Source organism: Haliotis rufescens, unplaced genomic scaffold (genome assembly GCF_023055435.1).
Source record: "Haliotis rufescens isolate VD_foot unplaced genomic scaffold, xgHalRufe1.0.p SCAF_17, whole genome shotgun sequence".
In the NCBI taxonomy this organism is placed as follows: Eukaryota; Metazoa; Mollusca; class Gastropoda; order Lepetellida; family Haliotidae; genus Haliotis; species Haliotis rufescens.
The window spans coordinates 492,878-513,767 of record NW_025963857.1 but is presented as its reverse complement, the minus strand read 5'-3'; the positions used below and the strand labels follow the sequence as shown (position 1 = coordinate 513,767).

Genomic DNA, 20,890 nt, shown 5'->3' with positions numbered 1-20,890 from the left:
CTTCCCTTAGGCATGTCAGGAACCTATAAATATGGCTTCGAATCACAGATTCTTCCTGATTTTGGTTCTAGGTTTGTCAGCACCATCACATTGCTTACAGGTTTAACCAATATGCTAAGCATCTAACATCTGGACTTGTGTATTCTTCCCACATCCCTCTGACACACAGTGATAGTATTAGACCAAACTCACTCACTCACTCTCTCTCTCCTCCCAGATTCTCCCTGTAGCAGGTAAAGATGGCCTTGCCAAGTTCGTGTGCCCAGTGTGCAAGGATGAGATGAGCACACTACATGATCTCACCGTCCACATCCGCCAACACAACTCCACCGCCATCAGTTCCAACTCCGCCAACAGCTGCACCATCTGTGGCAAGATCCTCAGCTCACAGAGCTCCCTGGACAGGCACATGTTGGTCCACTCAGGTAACGATTTTTCTTTGTTTCTTTGTTGTTTAACGCTGCACTCAGCAATATTCCAGCTATGTGACGGCGGTCTGTAAATAATCGAGTCTGGACCAGACAATCCAGTGATTGACATTATGAAAACATCATATGTTAACATGCATCAAACAAGTCAGCGAGTCTGACCACCTGATCCCGTTAGTCACCTCTTACGACAAGCATAGTTACGGCAAGAATGGGTTGCTAAAGACCAATGCTACCCACGGATCTTCACCTGTCCTCAGGTAAAGAGCAACAAGACCATTCCCATAAATATGAGAAGTAGGAGTCCATTGTATGATTCCGACGTTATCATGAGCATGTGTTTATGATTCACAATCAAATGCTGATGATACCAGGCCACCTTGGCGCAATGATTGTTTGCAGGAATAGGGCACCGGCTTGTCTCATTTGCTAATAAATGATATTATGGTTAGGTTTAAAACCAAAGATACTTATTTATACCATACCAAATATATTGTATTTAAGTTGGATTGGTGGTCATAGGTTGTCAGGTTGGAAACCCGCGATTTTTCGGTCTGATGTTTCTGGGATAATTTTCTGTAATTACACAATAATGATGTATTAAAATATAGTTATCCCTTTCAGGTGAACGTCCATTCTCTTGCCGAGTATGTAAAATGTCCTTCACAACCAACGGCAACATGCACCGACACATGCGCATCCACAGCAAGGAAGCCGAGCACGGGATGTTGCATGGCGTCAAGTCTGGTTCTCGCCGTGGCAAGGGAGGATGGCGCCCTAAAACAGCTATGCACCCTTCTATGCAAGACCTCGATCTCAGTACACCTGAAGCTGCCTCCAGATTCCTTGAACGACCGCCAGCTCAGTTTGCATTTCATTCCATGGCACCCATTGACATGCCAACATTTGGTGGCAGCAAGCGACCCTCTGAAGAGCCCCAGTGGGATCATCAGCTGCCCCTGAAGATGCCCATGGTTCCTGGTGTTGCTCTGCACCCTCTTCCGTCCCTGTCAATGACAACCCTCCCTACAGTGCAGCAGCAGCAGCAACAACAGCAGCAGCAGCAGCAGCAACAGCAGCAGCAGAATATAGGAAACACCATCAGTCAGATGCCTGTAAGTGGTAGTGTTGCACTGAAGCTGACGTTCCCGATTTAAACGTTCATGTGAAGCTTTTATTGTTGTGCTACTCAGTGTCATTGAGTTTATTGTAATACAAAATGATGTAAGTAAAAAAATAATAATTATTGTGAATATCCTACCTATATAACATCATTGCCATCAATTCTGTATTTTGGCTGTCATCACGTGCACAGAAGTCCTCTCCACTGTCAATTATCACTAATGAGTTGTGCAGACAATAGTATTCTGCTGCCCAATGCTCCTGCACTCATATTCTTCATTGTAATACAAGACGTGTGTTTATATTTTCCTTTCATGTCATGATGCTGTTTTGATTCAGGAAACTTCAAGGAAAGTATTTTGATGAGATGGAAACCTTGATTTTCAATATATATAGCATAAAATATGAAAGATTCTTTTGTGTCGAAGTAAGTTCTAGATATATTTCTTGATGATGATGATGATGATGATGATGATGATGATGTTTGCAGGCCCAGTCTGGCAAGCCATGCACCAAGGAAGAAGATAAGTCGGCCTTCCCAGTCATGCCTTCCCTGCCAAACACTCGGACACTAATCTGTCACAAGATGCTTGACCCAAATGGGGTCAAGGTCAAGGACGAACCCAGCACGTGCTCCACACCCAGTCAAGACACAAATGAGGCTGGAATCTCTGTTGGGTTTTATGATCTGGACTTTGTTGACTTTACAAGCAACAAGTTTCCCCTGATAGCCAAAGCATGGTGTGAGCACTGTACACGTCAGCCCAGTAGCAAATACCATCGGTTCGACTGCACCGTGTGCAAGAAGGCTTTCCCTTGTAAGGCTGCTCTCCTGATGCATACTCCTGTCCACACTGGGAAACAGTTGACCTCGTGCCCGTTCTGTGACTGTGAGTTCGTGGAGCAGGACATCATGCAGACACATATGGTAAAACACATATCACAGCGGGGTCTGGACGACAGTCACGCTGTCGACCCTCACTCTGTCTCTCAGCAAGACTTTCTGGCACAATTCAGCCTGGCTCCAAGGCAGCTTGTAAGGGGCAAAGAATCTCATGCCAAGAAAATTGCAAAAATTGAAAAAAGAGAAAACAATGAATATTTCCCAAGACTGGGTCATGCTTTTGTACCATCCGCCATGGCTAAATCTCAGTTGTCTTGTGATACCAAAAGCAAACTATCTAAAGAAGTCGAGGATCTGCAACGCATCTACCCACAAGCCATGTTTGTTCCAGACAGGTTCATTTTCTCTCAGGTGAACCCCTGTTTGCTCCCCCAACAGCTTGGTCAGTCAATTCTTGCCGTCCCCCAACAGCCACAAAGTCACAGCCCCACCCCACTGAGATCACTCACCCCACCCCTTGGTCAGATGAAGCAGTCTGAGTCCCCCTTCATTGCTGCGAGCCCTGTGACAACACCTCCACTCTGGGAGGAAGGTCAAGGTGACCTGGACCTCAAGGTCAAGAGCATCTTCACCTGCAAATACTGTGATCTTGTTTTCAACAACCAAAGAAGTCTAAAGGGTAAGTTAGCTTCTCTATGGTTTTGTAAATATTTCTTTAGGAGAATGTGAAATTGCAATGGCCAGTATTTAAAGATGTTAAAGAGTAACGTACCTTGATGTTACATATGGTATCAATTTAGGATGATGTCACATTTTTTCAATAAAGAATATGTTAATCATAATCAAGACAGCTCTAATCATTGTTCAAGATAATCCACTTGAAGTTACTAACGATAAAATTGTATGATAGATCAAGTTCTTTATGACCTTGAGCCAGTGATAATGAAATCAGAGTCTACACTGAAACATCACTACAACTGTAGAGGGCCCAACTGGCCCAGTCATTTAAGGCACCATTATTCCCTGTACATAATTGTGTCCCTTAGGCATGCCAGAAACCTATAAATCCCAGTTTGGCCCGATTGTTTCTACGTTTTGTCAGCACATACCTGTGCACAATTTGCTGTGCAGAGTTGCATCCCTTAGACACATCAAAAACCGATGATTTGGGGTTCGAATCCCGGTTTGCCCCGATTGTTTCAAGGTTTGTCAGCACCATACCTGTGCTCGTGGGTTTCACCAAATTTGTAAACGTCTGAGACCTGCATCACTTATGGCTTTCCTCCCGCATTAAGCTGACACGTCGTGATATGTAACTGAAATACTGTTCATAACAGCATTAAACCAAAACTCACTCACTACATCTGAAATCAAGGAGTTGATCATCCATACTATTTTATCGTCAAGTCCATATCAACCTCTCAATGCCATTTAAAAACCTTCCCGTGGAATCATTGCACCTACAAACACTCGTAGTAATTGTTACATTTGGAACCTATGTTGAACTTTACATGTGCTATCAAGAGTGGTAAATTTTTTTATTCAATCTTAAATTTGCGGAAGGAGATAGTCAGGTAAGTGTGTTTTGTGTCTGCATCCTGGTCATGTTTCTTCTGTGTAAGTGTGCATGTTGTGCATCATTCTCTACAGCACGGGTATAGTCTTCATCCTCTTCATCTCCAGGGCTCACATTTCAGTAAACCTACGCTACCCCTGGGATCCATTCCTTTTGTTCTCACAATCTCAAATTACCCGCCCTTGATTTTCATTAGCCAATTTGATTTGCTGTGCTACTCAGTCAAACAGTCCAATCAGAATCAACAACATGTCATCAAGTCCCATTTATTACTATAGAGTTTGCAAGAAATTCAACATTCTCAACAACAAAAAATAACCTGAAAAAACTTTTTGATGGAAAGGCTGTCTTCATGTCTATGTCCCTTACCAATTTCCTTTTTCCTTATCTCAATGTTTGATTGGTCAGTAAAATGTTAATGTAAGGGGTTGGTAATGTGAGATCACAAGAACCACAACTTTGGATCCGAGGGTTAGTGTAGGCTATCAACATGTGATCCCTGGAGATACCAAGGATGGATATTCCTCAGACAATATTCATTTTTTTTTATTATCTTTATTTCATTTTGGTTTGTGTATTGTATTTTACATCTGCTGTATAGCATGTATATCGGTCTTGAAATGAATACCTATTGCTAGTCCTAAAGAAACATTTGCTACATAGATCGTACCTTATTTATTATGTATATTTTCATTATGCATTGTATGGTTAGCTTGTGGCTGTTCGATGTATCACAGAGTAGATTGGCGGTGTCTGGTGGTACAAGCTTTGGCTCATTACAAGACCCAGGGTCCCATTTCACGAAGCGATCTCAGTGCTAAGACGATCGTATCTCCCGTACTTTAACATAGACTTACGACAGTTGTAGTGCTATGATCGCTTTGTGGAACAGGGCCAAGGATACAATGATATTTTCAGTGTGCCACACTGTCGCTGGAATATTGCCCAACACAGAGCAAAAACTCACTCATAATAATTTCAAGTTTCTATCTTTTTCGAAACTTCCAGTTGAAAACGTACATGTTGCACAATGTCAACAAAGGAGTAGATGCATGTGTAGATGTAGGACTTGTTCTCGACTGGAGTTAGATGTTTATGTGGTTCTTTTGATAAATGACTCGGAGTACTCAGAAACGTCAGCTGTCAGTTTCTTATATCATGTCTATATTTTGAGATGAAATAAGATAATCACTGTCAATGTCAACACGCGGATACAGATTACTGAACTTACAGTGTAGTCAGTACAGATCATAACTAAATATCCAAATATTCAGAATTAATGTTTTGTTAAAAGAGTGAGGCTTTAATGTGTGGAGAGTAGTGTTGATCATAATGAGGAATAAGGTGAGGATTGATGGGCTGTGTCAATGGCAACTAATGGAAGAATTCTCCTCCTCCTCCAGGACATACACGCACACACCTGGGTCTGACGCCCTATAAATGCAACCTCTGCAGCTACTCCAGCGCTGACAAGAGCACCCTCATCCGACACCTGCGCACACACAACGGAGAGCGACCTTTCCAGTGCCTCATTTGTGACTTTGCCTTCACCACAAAAGCCAACTGTGAGAGGCATGTCAGGTGAGAGACCAAATTCCAGTGAAAAAGATAAATTTTCTTGCATTCTTTTAGGCTCTGTGAAATAGCTGCAACCTAAGCTGTTATTATAAAAAATATAATATATATTATAAAATATTAAATATAAAATATAAAATATATATTCATTTGTGCATCCCCTAACCCGACACATCTGAATGTCTGTCTATCTAGAATTAAGAAATAATAACTAATGCTAAAAGTGGTGTAAGACCATACTCACTCACTCACTCACTCACTCACTCACTCACTCACTCACTCACTCACTCACTCTCCTGACAGAAAGAAGCATGGCAAGCTAATGAAGGAGGATATTGAGCAGTCGATTGGCTACAACAAGTATGTGATGGACACAGCCACAAGCATGGACGCCTTCCACTCCCCCGACACTGTCTGCAAGTACTGCGGCATTGACTTCAAGTTCTTCCGCGCCCTCAAGCACCATCTCCGATCTCACAGCAGCTGCCGCCAGAAGCCCTTCCTCTGCCAGCGCTGTGACGTGGGCTTCTCCACCAAGGCCAACTGTGTCCGACACATCCAGAAGCAGCACCTGGAGGTGGGCCAGCACCAGATTGAGGGGATGATCCACGTCAATGAGCCTTCCATGATGGAGGAGATGGACAGAGTCACCAGCGACAGTCAGGAGTCCGCCAGTCCAGCTAGTCTCTCCAGTAGTGGTAATTTCCAGGTAAGGAACATGATGGCTGTTTGGAGGTAGTGGTTAGAGCATGTTTATGCAAGGACCCAAGGATTTGATGCCTACATTGTCAGGTGCCATGTTTTGGCTGGGAATGGTGCAAGAAAATAATGTAGGACATTCGTACTGACAAATCTATTAACATTAAACATTATATGCTGCTGCCCCCACAAAATATCTGTTGACCATACTTGAAAACATGGAGTAAAAGAAAGACATGCCTTGCCTAAACGATATATTGACTTGTGTTTGCTTACAATGTTTCACAAGACAAGCTTGTGGCTATTATTTGTCAATGATGCCAGGATGACACACAATGAATTGTATATCCCTAGAACTATCTCCCTTGTTCAAGTGTAATATTATTCAAGCTTTTCAAGATTATATTTGTTTGGGTTAAGCTAGTTATGTTACTGATCAGTGTCTGTTCGTGGCAGGTGTCCCCTAGTCCCCCTGCTGCCCACAAGGTGGAGCCGACCCTCCCCCACTCCTCCATGCTAGTGAAACTGGAGCCACACCTCACCTGCACCCAGCCTCTCGACTTTAGTCTGATGAACTCACCCTTCACCTCCACCCCGGGGCTCAGCCGCAGCGACCAGCCCATGGATCTGTCCGTCAAGAAGAGGTCACCTTCACCGAATGCATCTAGAGTAGGTCTCATGTTTCAGTCATCCACAACTTGCTCCAAAAAGGCCAGAGCTTTTGTGCCTTGTAGAACACTGCTTACATGTGTACACACTGTGAGTTGTAGCAGGGTATAAGAGATTTATTCACCCGCTGAGAAATTTGTTTCCCTCCAAGGCGGGATAAATAGTATTTTATCAATCACATGGACCAATCAGGTCTAACCATTCTGACATGGCGGTATGATAAAGGTTGTCACATCATGACACTCCATAATAATTCTATTTCCAGCACTTAAAATCAGCCTTGCAAAGTGGCGAGCTTCCCAACAGGTTCCTGCAGTTTTCCCCACCAGCTTCCGATCACTGTCAGAGGGATGAGTTGGACGAGGATGACCTTGTGCTTGTCAGTGACAACAATAACAATGACAAGCAGAGCTGGGAGGTGTCTCCACTGTCCATCCTGGAGAAACGCAGCAGGGAGGCCAAGAAGTTGGCTTTTATGGCCAAGTACAGGATGCACTCTCCCAACTCAGGTACAGCAGAGAAGCTTGTTTGTCTGTCTGTCTGTCTGTCTGTCTGTCTGTCTCTTTGTTTGTTTGTTTGTTCATTGGTTTAATGCCACACTCTATGATTACTCAAAGTTTAAGGTCTGTAAGTTTCTCTTGTCTTAATGTCCTGCTATTGTTTGTTGGTTGTTTTATGCCGCACTCATCAATATTCCAGCTATATGAAAGCCGTCTGTAAATAATTGAGTCTGGACTCAACAAACCAGCGAACAAACAAGATTCTCATAATAATTTCTCCCATTGGCATTCAACAGCAATAGCCTGGTTGTATGTAGGATCTGATGTTTGACCTGGCTGATTGCAAGTCATTGTTCCCCATTTGCATTGATGGTTGCTCATGCTATCAACCACTGCCTTTCTTGACCAGACTCAATTGTTTACAGGTTGCTGTGATACAGCTGGAATGTTGTTGGATGCAGTGTTTGCTTGATTACCTCTAGTGAGCCTCTACTATATGGATTCTTGTCATGTTTCTAGGTGGGGATTCTGTGTCTGACCTTGCATCTGTCCACAAGATCCTTAACAACACAGGATCCTACAAGTTCAACATGTTTCTTGGAAGTGGCTGTGAAGCTGATGAGGAGGACAAGATGTCAGCCTACAGGAAGCAGTTAATAAACTCTGTAATCCGCAACCACACCTCCCCTTGTGATTCTCCATCCTCCGAACCCAACAGAGGTTCCCCAGACAAGAGCTCAGCTGAGTCGGATGTACACCTCCTGGCTCAGTCTTACAGGGAGGATGTCAAGAGCAACGCCCAGGAATGGCAGCAGCAGGAGGACGAGGAGGAAGACGGAGATTTGGATGAGGATATGGGTGACGAGGAAGACGATGACGAAAATGGGGAGGAGTCAGGGTTCATTGATGACCAGGGAGAAATGGATTCCAGCAAGCATATCATGGATATAGATGTAAGTTGAGGCTTAAGTCATATCGGGCAGTGGGGTAGCCTAGTGGTTAAATGGTTATTGCTGGAATATTCCTGAAAGCGGTGTAAAACCATACTAATTCACTCACTCACTGAAGTCACATCTGCATGACTTCATAAATTGCTGTTTGGTTAGTTTCTGATATTGATGTTTCCTATTTAATACAAAAACAGACTCCATTGGTTGTAAAATGTATTCTTTAGTCTGTTTTTCAAATTATAAAATGTCATGTCACCCAAAGTGTTTGCGGGTATATTTTTGGAAAGGGTTATCTGTGTTTTTAAGAACATTGTTTAACTGTTTTCCAGGAGGACCATGATCTAAGCAATGGAATGTTCCCCGAAACCCCGGTGAAGAAGAAACGTAATTCCTATGCAGACTCCCCCCACAAGCTTGGCTGTCCTTACTGCCCCCGGTCGTTCCCCTGGGTCAGCTCCCTGAACAGGCACCTGCTCACACACACAGGTGAGGAATCCTTGTAACAAGCACCTGTTCACATGCACACGTGCACACAGGCACATGCACAGACACACACATCACACCTGTGACACATCCTTGGTATCTAACTGATTATGTTCATCCTCCAGGTCAGAAACCATTCAAGTGTCCACGATGTCCAGTGACCTTCTCCACCAAGTCCAACCGAGAACGACACCTGATCCGCAAACATGGCGTGAACATGTTGGACCCAGCCTCGCGACAGACCATGGACCGACCCTACAAGTGTCATCTCTGTGTCTTCAGCTCCTTCTCCACTGAAAGTAGGTCAACAAGTAGCGAACAGTTGGATTGGCATTTATACGTGGGCAGGGCATGAAGAGTTTTATGGCCACAACGAATTGGATTCTTCACATGGTTACAATGTGTGAAGCCCATTTCTGGTGTCCCCCGATTTGATATTGCTGGAATATTGCTAAAAGCGGCGTAAAACCAAACTCACTCACTCACTCACTCACTCTTTATTGTTTGACCCCTGTGGGGATTCCAGGATAGATTCCGGATCCCTCCCCCCTTTTGAAAACCAAAGGTATGTTCTAGTCAGTAAGATTATCCGAGAGAGGATTTTGACATTTTAAACCTCTCCTTTTTGAAAATGCTGGATCCACCCTTGCAGCAGATGGTTTATCAGTTATGAAATTGGTTGTAATTACCTGTACAAAACCAGGTGAACTACAGTGCCTGTGGCATTACTTTTTAGTTTAGTTTCATCAGAGCAAGAGGGCCTGTATCTTGTCATAGAGCTCTTAAAGCTGCATTTCAGGTGACACTGAATGATGGAAGGGTTTTAACTAGACACCTAACTGAGAGTCTTGTTGCAGGCAACTTGTTGAAGCACTACCAGGAGAGACATAATGGGGTGAAGCCAGAGCCAGTCCATGATGGAGACTGTATCGAGGGCATGGAGGGTGAAGCAAGCAACACGATCGACAACGATGATAGCTTTTCTGATGAAGAATCAAATATGGTGAGGATCCTGTTCAGATGCAGCAGATTTCACGTTTGACTGCATCACCTACACCTGGATGAAAATGATATTCATCTTTTATTTAATTTGTTTTGATAGAAAGAAAACTGAAATCAGTTATTGTGGTCCATTGAACATGGTTCATGCTTGACATCAGTGGAAACGTTATCAACACATACATCCAAAAGGCAATATTGTCTTTATAACATTGAAATGGTAGAATTCATCAAACATTGTCAAAATTATTTTTCAGATCTCTAGCAAGTCCCATGATGCAATGCCAGGTGCCAGTCCTGGTGATAGCGGCTCAGATCTTGATCACTCACAAGCTGACATGTCCGACTACAGTTCATTCATCCAGCCACTCATTCCGGCAGAACTGGAAGGTCAAGGTCAGGGTGAGGACGAAGATGGTGAGGATGTCTCTGCGGGATCTGGTGAGCGACAAACAAACCCGGAGCGAGACAATTACAATGTCGACAAAATCAAACATTGCTGGAAATGTGGGAAGTCCTTCCCATCGCGTAAGATGCTGGTTCGCCATCTTAAGGAACATAATATCGACCTGCCCTTCAAGTGCTATCTCTGCGACGCCTCTTTCGACCACAGGAAGGAGTGCCTAGTGCACCAGGAGAAACACCACACCCGGGACTGGACAGTCCTCAGGGAGAAGAATAGCGTGGACGACATCGACTGCTTTGCCTCCAAGATGGATGTGGTGGTGGAGCGTCACTGCCGAGCTGGGAATGGGATTCTGACGGAAGAGAATGAGGAGGAAGATGGTGGCGAGGAGCCCATTGAGTCTGTCACATCAGATTACAACCAGAGGAAGGTCTACTGCTCACTGTGTCCTAAACGCTTCTGGTCACTGCAGGATCTCCGGCGACACATGCGCTCTCATACCGGTGAGTCCTTTCAAACTTTGAAATACCTTCAGCTTTGGACGACATTAGCTGTCGTGGGAGTCTGTAGAAGTCTGAGTCTGTAACAGATGAATATGTGCCGGCTCAAGTGTCCTGTCGATATAATACATTAACGTGTATGCATTTGTCAAGCCATATCATGTTAATATCACCTGGTCATGAAATGTTAACAGTTGTACCTCAATCATGACATAAATAACCATAGGTAAATTGCCACTTGCACACATTTCTAAAATTTCTAAAATTGCTACAGCAGGTGAGTTTATGCAAGGTGATTTTGTAAACTTTTAATGGTTTGTGCCGTTTATCTTTTGTAGCAAGTACTGCCTACATTGATTTAGGAATGAGGAGTTATCTCCCTTATAAGTACTTGTTGTACAGATTAGTTTGAATATATACCATGTGATATATTCTTGTATACCATCCTGTGACATTACTATTGCCCTGCTGTAGGAGAGCGCCCCTTTGAGTGTGACGTGTGTCAGAAGAGGTTCACCCTGAAGCACAGCATGATGCGACACCGCAAGAAGCACCTGCCAGGCTCCCTCTCTCGCTCCCGCTCGCTCTCCCCAGCATTCAGTGATGACGAGGACAGTGTACACAATGAGGAAAACGTTCTGCCAGGTCAGTGTTTCTGTAGATGAAACGGGGAGCCTAGTGGTTAAAGCGTTCGCTCGTCACACCAAAGACCTGGGTTCAATTCCCAACATGGGTACAATATGTAAAGCCCATTTCTGGTGTCCCCCGCCATGATATTGCTGGAATATTGCTAAAAGCGGTGTAAAACCATACTCACTCACTCACACCAGGAAGAGGGGACAAATTCCTCGTGTTCGTCGAGGAACTTGGACCTATTCTGTCATGGAATCGGTCACCCTGTGGGGATTCCTGGTTAGATCTGACCCTCAGCAACTGGTGCTGGTCGTCAGAGGAGACTTCATATATTGGGTGGTCAAACACTGTGACGTGGTGTCATGTCCCCTCTGAGATGCTTATTGTATGGTTTGTCTGGTCCAGATTAGATTATTTGCAGGCTGTCATGTACCTGGATTATGGCTGTGAGTACAGCGTTAAACAACAAACAAAAACATGTTTGTCATGTGAGCTAACTATTGAGTCCAGTGTGTCAATGTGCCCCACCTTGTCATCGTCCCCCGAAATTTTCTGACCAAGGGCCTTATATCGGCCTCTTTGGCAGGCCGAGATAATTCCTGGAAGTAATATAAACCATCATTTTGCAGGCCCTGGTCGTGGGAGAAGTGCTCTTCGTTACCATCTGACAACAAACACACGGAGAGATAGCCCTGTACGTATATATATATATAAATAAGTAAAGATTGGTGACAGTTTCCGTGATTAAGATGATGCAGGAAGGTCTGCTATTCTTTTAATAAAAACTTGGCAAGATAAGCAATGATAACTTTGTTTTTCTGTGAATGGAGTTTTAAAACATTTTAATTCACCATAAGACCTTACATGCAATTCGAACATTACTGACACTGATGCCATTATTAACAATTCAAGATTACAAACAAAATTATAAAAATGAAATGTTTCAGTATTCACAAGTTTTATTGCATACACTTCCGTTTGGAAGTGTCATTCTGTGTCCTGTGCATAGCAATAGCATCAATAATTACAATGAATATATAAGTACAAAATATGCATACTGACAAGATGAAGGGAGATAATTCTTGTTTGTCATGGACTACAGTTATGGAGTAGGTCCTGATGTCAAGTATGCCATGTGTGAGAATCCTTTCAGTGTCACTTCTTTGCCTATCAATGTTGACGCTGTTTCTTGCTGCAGGTGTTTGTACCGGAGAGGACTGCTGCCAGCATGGTGCCCCAAATGAACGGCGGAACAGACGACCATGACAGCGATGATGACGACATTCTGCACAACCTCCTCGGGGTGGATGAATCAGCCATCAACACCATGCTTGACTCCGCTGATTCGGCAGCCAAGATGCTGGGCTTCAAATGATAGGTCTGTGACGAAAATGAAAACACTCCTGCATGTACAATTGGAGAGGGAGCAGTGTTCTTGTGTCAAAGCACTGTGTGATGTCTTGAGCCACGGCTGAAATAAACTCAAATTGGTTGAAGCCTCGTTGTGAGGCCGATATCACAATTTATCATATAATGGATGGTATCATGATCCAATAAATATGCAAATGAGGTCCTCCACCTGGGATTCAATGTCTGCTTTCTCAATAGACCAATATTCTGATGACTTAATGACCAATGTGCTGTATTAGTTGAGAGAGTATTTTTCCGAAGTGTGTGTGATTCTGTAGACCAACATGGCTGCAGCTCCTTATGACTATTTGAAAAATGGTGTGTTTCACACAAACTCAGTATTCATATGCTGTGTCTATTAACTTTCTGAAGTTACTTCATTGAGAGACATTACGACTTAAACATCCATCATTGTAAGTGTGACATGTGATGAGATATTTACCCTCGTGTGTCTCCCTATCTAAAGTTAGGAATAAATATGGGTATTATACAATAATACAATTTTTATTCCTGAAATGACGCGGGAACAGACTAAGCTGATCGCTATATATCTTTCTATGACCTTGATCTTTAATTGGTTGAAGCCTCTTTGTGACTCTTGGTAGTTATGCTGAAGAGGTGATATCCTAGAGGTCACGACCCCTAGAAATCAGCTGACTGAGTTAAATGTTAAAGCTTAATTTACCCCTATTGCATATATAAGTATTTTTCATGGCATAATTAAATGTTGCTGAAGTTGGAGTTATCAAGGGTTGACCTTGACATTGTTACCAGTGTAAATAGTGATAGCTTAAAGGGTGCCATCTTGAAACATTACAAACTTCCATGCTCCTGACAGACCCCTTTAACAGTAGAAAAACTGTCAGAAAATCTTAAGCCAAAGCCAGGATATGTATATCTTGCAATATGCAAATATTGTTATTAGTTGTATGCTTTTTACATACATAGATTGTTTGCTTGTACAAGTTCAATTCAACTGTATGTGTTTGGGAGGCTTGTGTCTTGGAGTAACAACTAAATTATTAAAACCAGCATTATATATGATTATGATATGGTTACAATTAATCTGTATGTCATGGTTGTGTGTGCAGTATTACAAGGTTGGTTACAATGTAATACTGCTGTTGATACAGTTTGTTACTTTTATATCTGTTTGCTATTCAGGACAGTATCCTACTTAAGTGGAATTGTCACGTATGTATATATTTGTATAAACTTGTGAAACATTCCTTGTTTACCACTGGACTATTGCAGTGTATATTGTGTTATCATGGTCCATGTCTCATGTGAATATGCCTTAAATTCGTCCAATTAGAGATAATCAGTGATTAAATTGTTAATTTATAGATTTGATAATTTCCCTAGGAATATATATTTATTTGGTTATTATCATCACACAGACATCATTCCACAGATTGTGATTTTATCACTGTAAATATTTATTATATAATTTCATATTTAATGAAATTGTCATTTTTACAAATATTTTTGTATTCGTTACAAATATATTGATGATGTTGAGATCATCAGGATTTGTCCATGCTAGAGAAATGATCTGAAGTGTAGACTTGGTTGTCGAAGTGCCTTGAGTCGTACGACTTATTCCCCTCTACTGTTGCCTTGCTCCTCCTCACATGGAGCAACACCCTCAACGGTTCATGGTTTCTTCCTTTTGTCATGGATACTACTGACTAGATTAGACAGTCTGAAACCTTTTCATACCTTCCTGGGATTTAGTGCTATAAAGTTATCCCTTCAAATTTCAAATTGGCTGACTAATCCCAAGTTTTGCTGTGGTATGCAATAATTGCATAGTTTCTCCTTTGAGATATGATTTGCACATTCGATATGTAGGCCTACCTAGATGTTTTAATTAGCTTTATCAAAATATCCTAAAACAGTTGATTTTGTGTGATTTGTTTGTTTGAACTATGAGTTTAGGCGTTACTAGAATCATATTTGATGCAGTTTTAGCATTATTTGTTCTGCTTCCAGAATTAGATGTAGTTTTATACCAGAGTTTGAAATGTGAACCAGTTTAGTTTAGGATAAGGCCAAAGCATTTCATCAGCATTACATGTGTCTACATACATGGTTTATAGTTTTAATATTGCTCATATTTTGGGGATGTCAAACTCAGTTTTGCAATAATTTCCTCTTGTTTTCATCCCACTTTCCTAACAACTAGTATTACAGTTTTTTACTCCTCCGACGGTCGTTACAGACAAAACTAGATTTAGATGTTTTGCAATTCTATAAATGGCTTGAAGATAGTATTTGAATATGCATAATGTATGGGAGTGCGTTTAACTTATTACACCAGTGTTCAGTGCCTATAGTGTGGCAGCAGATAAGCTTTTGTATTTTCAGCATTTAATTTTACAGCATAACTAAAAATTGTTGAATCATAATGAAATGTACTTTTTGTTTTATTGCATACTGTTTGATTGAGAAATTCATGGTAATATTTTGCAATAAGTGTTTGATCTGTTGTGTATTTGTTTTGTTTTTTATGAATTTAGAGATCTGAGACTTAGAATTTGGCAGATTTTCAGTGTCACAATTAGTATGTTATTCCCAGGCCTCTCAGTTGTAAGCTCAAGCGTCTCTTGTATATCCTGAATTATATCATTGACAGAATGGCCAAGCTGTTTTCTTTCATAACATATTCAATCAGTTTTTGGCATTAAATTATTAAATTTTTCATTAAAAATTCAAAATGGAGATGAAATTATATTTAATTATAAAGCTTCAATTATAGACTGAAAGTTTTTGACTGGTTTCAGTGATGGATTTTAATGATATGTCTCACAAAGGGGGCACGGGTGGTCCAGTCATCTAAGGCATTGCAATTCGCTGTGCAGAGTTGTGTCCCTAGGGCATGCCAGAAAAGTACCAGGATATGTTCATGGGTTTGAATCCCAGTTTGCATTGATTTTTATGTTTGTCAGCACCATACCCGTGCTCGTGGGTTTCTCCAAAGTGATAAACGTCTGAGACCTGCATCACTTCGGATTTTCCTACCACATTAAGCTGACACGCCGTCATATAACTGGAACACTGTTCAAAGTGGCGTTAAACCCCACTCACTCACAGTCTCACAAACACATTTGCTGTGTCAGCTGTGTAGGATTCCATTAATCATGGCTTTACAATGCAGTGCCCCATGGTGGGCTAGCCTAGTGGTTAAAGTGTTTGCTGGGTTCGATTCCCCACATGGGTACAATATGTGAAACCCATTTCCGGTGATATTGCTGGAATTTTGCTAAAAGCGGCGTAAAATCTTTCTTAGTCAAACAGGATACAACTGACCTTGGGGCTACATCGGAGTTGAGGCGCACCTGTGTGTTTAGTGGTGTTACATTGGTGGTGTTCCGGCTCAAGTTATTGTTCATTGGCCGAGTGTTAGTTTCACGCAGGTCGCCCATTACTAGTGCTGTGACCAATTGAACCATCATTTCACAGCAATTTGAACAGTTGTGGCAACTGCTGTTTGCATTCAAGTTTTATTTGTTACTTAAAGTACTACTAAACTTTCTCTTTGCCAGGCTTTTTTTCGTAATTTAAGATAATGATAACAGAATCTTAATGGATCAGAGGATATCAAGAAGACCAGGCAACTTAATGACAAGAATAGGAACAAATGAAATTACTAAAGCTAAAATATGAATATAGAAATCAATAACATAATTCAGGAAATATTTTAAAACTTATTAAGCCTATGAGAATTGTTTTTGTGTACAAATATTTCAAATTAAAGTTCAAGCAAAATTTAGTTAATAAGAACTGGAGGATTTGAAGTAATAAATTACTTCCATTAAAGACAAGATCTGTTTCATTTGTAAGGGGGAGGATCAGCTTTTACCAACTTGCAGTAAAGTGTTCAGTAAACCAAGAACATAATGAACTTGACCAGAAGATAATTCATAATGATATCAATCAGTTCAGTCACAATCACATATCTGTGTTCTGTCTCAAGGATATGTATTTATGTATTACATCAGTTATCGAACCTACCTTCCAGTGAATCGGTGCCAAACATTCCACCAACTATACAAGGAGTCAAGGACTATATTTCATCATGTGAGCTGACTACAAGTCGGAGAAATATTGCCACTATGTACTGTCATAATTATTTCAATTTTATCATCAGTTTGTCAATATCTGTGACCAAAACTCCATTGACTCAGTGAAGATTTCAGCTTGATAAACAATTATGAAAAATAACCATAAAATGAACTTACACCTCAAACTGTTGGATGGAGGCCTGTACCACATTCTTGTAGACCAAAGGACCTTAGGCCATAAATATTTTTTGCTGTGTTTATGAATCCAGTGACCTTAAAAAAAGAAAATTGAAAAGAAAATATCAGAATGACGTGGTTTTTTATACCGTTCATGGTAAAATTTGCTTTGACAATAAAAATAACCCATGACTGAAACAGATTTTTCTCAAACGTTAAATTGTCTTATTTTTTCATCAGCTCACAGATCCAAACCAAACTTTTAGATGATTGAAAAGGTCCTGTACAATCCATTATATTTTTTATTTTCTTTCGACCTACCGATCCATTGTCAATATCTCTGACCATTATCTATGATAATCCATAATAAAAAAAATAATTATGTTTTTCACATGCTCAGATAGTTTGGTGCCAATTAGGCCGTGTGTAAATCAACCATTGAAAGGGATTTGAACTGTGTCCTGTGCTTATGTAAGGGATACCTTGAGAGGAACTGATTACGGAGTTTCTCTCAATCATATGCATGGCCCTAAAAATCATGATTATCAGACTGGCAGATCTCTAATACAAATGGGGGCGGTCGGGTAGCCTAGTGGTTAGAGCGTTCGATCGACACGCCGAAGACCCGGGTTCGATTCCCGACATGGGTACAATGTGTGAAGCCCATTTCTGGTGTCCCCCGCCGTGATATTGCTGGAATATTGCTAAAAGCGGCGTAAAACCATACTCACTCACTCTAATACAAATGTTCGCTGTTTTGGGCACTGATTGAGTTGATGTTGACAAATCAGTCCAAACTTATGCAATCAGTAATATTTGATATGCCATCTTGAAGTATTATTCAAACTATACTACTGAACTTTTGATAAGGATACTGAGATGCATGATACTGCTGCATCTACATGTTGTGTTATCAAGTCCCACTTGTGCAGATCGAAGCTCATGATGTCAATCACTGGATTGTCTGGTCCAGACTCCATTATTAACAGACCGCTGTCATATAGCTGGAATATTGCTGAGTGCAGCATCAAACAACAAACAAACTGACAAGACATGTTATGATTCATGATATAAGTGGGCTGAATCAAGGAAATAATATAAATATCCTTATCAAATGTTGAGAAGTGTATTTAAGCATTATGTTGTTGATGTAGTGATTATAACAAATGTGAATGTGATATTAAATCTGTGATTTAGGGCAAAATGACATCATAATTAATCTATTGCATGTTTTGTCAACAATAATACCACTAACTAAAACCACTTGTTAATTGCCATCAATGGTCAGACAGTATTTTAGCTGTTACACATATGGTAACACTTCTAAAATAAGCGTTGCTCCGTTATTCCCACTTAGTATTGAAAACCCTTTCTGAAGTATTCACACCAAAGATATTACGAGAAGGCAGTATTAATATTGACTGATGTCAATGTGTAATAACGAAATGATACTTAATGCTTACTACATTGATGTGAAAGTATTTCCTGTAACTGTCCACACATGTTTATACCTGTATCTTATATACGACAACTCTGTACAGAGCCTTGACAGATCCTGTGTTAGAAAGGTCAACAGGTGCCCTGTGTGGGCTCATTTATCCTGAACAAAAAAAGTTAGGGATAAGAAATATTTTTTTCAGATAAAAGTAAAATACGGTTATAACGAACTCAAAGAGACCACTAATTTTTGTTTGTTAAAACCGTTTTGACTGTTTTATATGATAAAATATACAGCAATTGGCTTGGACCAAAAACCAGTTTGTTATATCTGTCAGTTCATTTCAAGCGTGTTCGTGATAGACATAGTTCACTGTATTTTTGTAATGAAGACTGAACACATGCTAGTATTTTAATAAATATATTCCCCAATATATTCATGATCCCTAACATTTTTTGTTCGATATGTGTATTATCCTATTATAAAGCACAGGTGAGAATTTGTCCTGTGGGATAATGTGATTCCCATGTTAACATCGAGTGTAGGACGCAAGTGTCAGGATCATGTACAGAATGGTTTCCTTACAAAAGTGTGCAGTGACAGTTTGATATGATTCTGAAACTTGATGATTCTCTTGCATGTAAGTATGACGCGGACAAGACAGATAGGTTTGTCCTGACTCTAGGTCATTCATCGGCAAGGCGAGGCAGCAGTGTATTGGTGAATTGTTCAGGTGATTTTTGGTACGACCAGGAGGCAGAGTTGGACGATAAAGGTGCACAGTTAGCTCCCTTTCACCAGACCCTCGCCTTGATGCTGAGAGATGTCGTATTGGTCACTGTGGGATCTCATACATTGTCCTATACAGGAGGAAGTTAGGAAGCTACACTCGCCTTGATGCTGAGAGATGTCGTATTGGTCCCTGTGGGATCTCATACATTGTCCTATACAGGAGGAAGTTAGGAAGCTGTCAGACTATATAGTCACAACTACCCGAAATAATGAAGATTGAGTTGACTTCGGTTTTCAACTTTGTTATTGCTTCAATACAATATTTGTGTACAGGTAGTATATTATCAAGAATATATTTAGGTACAGGTTGTAGTCTGAAAGAATACAGAAGTTCAAAACATCGTGCAGAAATTATGTATATGATTAAATTTTCATAGCAACTGTAATACTTTCAGAAAGTCCTGGTGACATCTATTTTAATAGTGCATTCGTTAGTTGTCATTTGTTAGGTTTTTTTTCACTTAATGTATTTCTGTTTATTTTATTATTGTTTTGGGAGGATAAATTGTGCAGTCTCCGCTCCTTTGTATGTGCAAGCCTGCCATCCTGCTCTCCAACCACATCAATACAGTCTGCAACATTCCTGTGACAACACCGTAGTAACTGGCTGTGCGATAACATTGTCCACAGGAGTCCGTATCTAAAAATAGACGCCCTCATGCATATTCATGACCATCTCCACACGCGAGCCCGAAGGAGATGGTCATGAATATGCATGAGGGCGTCTATTTTTAGATACGGACTCCTGTGCATTGTCATAACACATAGTCCAGTATAGTATATAATACGATGATGTTGATAATGCAATTATCATTAGGGAACTAAGCCAAAATACCACCTGAGTGTTGAAATGATGGTCAAGTGCAAAACCCAACGTAGTACCAAAATAGAATTATTTAATCACTGTTTTCTGCTTTTTAATACCATTCTTCATCTTATGTAGAGGTGTAGTTGTGTGTGTTAGATTAACTTAATTTATGTATATCATTCTGCTGAGTGACCATATGTTATTTATTTGTTGGTTAACTAGTCTAGATTCAGTATTGTTCATACCATTGGCTATAGTGTTAACCAGTGACCATCACGAGGTGGGGAGAGACAGTTATTGATATGGAGCAGCTTCAGTGTTTGCAGGCATGGCAACTGGTTCTCCAAAGTAGGTCATGGATAACAATGTCTATATTTACTGTAAAGACAGTATAGATCCGTATACCATGTCAAGCAAGGAATATACCAAAACCTGACTTGGTGACACAGGCTCCTGATGCTGAAATACTGAATAGATAATGCTGTAATGATGAAATGGGATAACGCGATCTTCGGAATGATTTTTGTTTTAACATGTAAGAGCTGTGAACTTACTCCTAATGACCATACTGTTCTACAAAATAATATTTCTGTTTAGTGTCCACCATTTAAAACTTAGGTCATATAAAAGTTTTTGATTCCCCCCCCCCAGCCTTTATAGTTAGGGTTTTGCATCAAGTGCCTGAGGCCAGGTTTGTGTGATAATGGACAATTATTTTGTTCCAACATATGTTGTAGATCTTTTGCTGTTTCTGTTTGACACTGTAAGCTTCACATGGTTCTGACCCTGAGATGTGCTCTAGTGTTGTATGCCA

The 20,890-nt window shown here is 40.8% G+C and overlaps 1 protein-coding gene across 2 annotated transcripts in view; it reads left to right on the top strand.

Moving 5' to 3' along the window:
* Positions 1 to 19,886, top strand: part of LOC124112127 (ras-responsive element-binding protein 1-like) — a 60,684-nt gene extending 40,798 nt beyond the window's left edge. For both annotated transcript variants that reach the window (XM_046472218.2, XM_046472144.2), the window contains exons 4-18: positions 218 to 425; positions 1,053 to 1,543; positions 2,041 to 3,073; positions 5,374 to 5,551; positions 5,849 to 6,254; positions 6,701 to 6,913; positions 7,179 to 7,422; positions 7,933 to 8,366; positions 8,693 to 8,849; positions 8,972 to 9,145; positions 9,704 to 9,849; positions 10,103 to 10,754; positions 11,226 to 11,396; positions 12,014 to 12,078; positions 12,583 to 19,886. In XM_046472218.2, the coding sequence (XP_046328174.2) occupies positions 218 to 425; positions 1,053 to 1,543; positions 2,041 to 3,073; positions 5,374 to 5,551; positions 5,849 to 6,254; positions 6,701 to 6,913; positions 7,179 to 7,422; positions 7,933 to 8,366; positions 8,693 to 8,849; positions 8,972 to 9,145; positions 9,704 to 9,849; positions 10,103 to 10,754; positions 11,226 to 11,396; positions 12,014 to 12,078; positions 12,583 to 12,759 (4,749 nt within the window). In that variant the 3' untranslated portion in view covers positions 12,760 to 19,886. The remainder of the gene's footprint in view (positions 1 to 217; positions 426 to 1,052; positions 1,544 to 2,040; positions 3,074 to 5,373; positions 5,552 to 5,848; positions 6,255 to 6,700; positions 6,914 to 7,178; positions 7,423 to 7,932; positions 8,367 to 8,692; positions 8,850 to 8,971; positions 9,146 to 9,703; positions 9,850 to 10,102; positions 10,755 to 11,225; positions 11,397 to 12,013; positions 12,079 to 12,582) is intronic.
* The last annotated feature ends 1,004 nt before the right edge of the window (positions 19,887 to 20,890 follow it).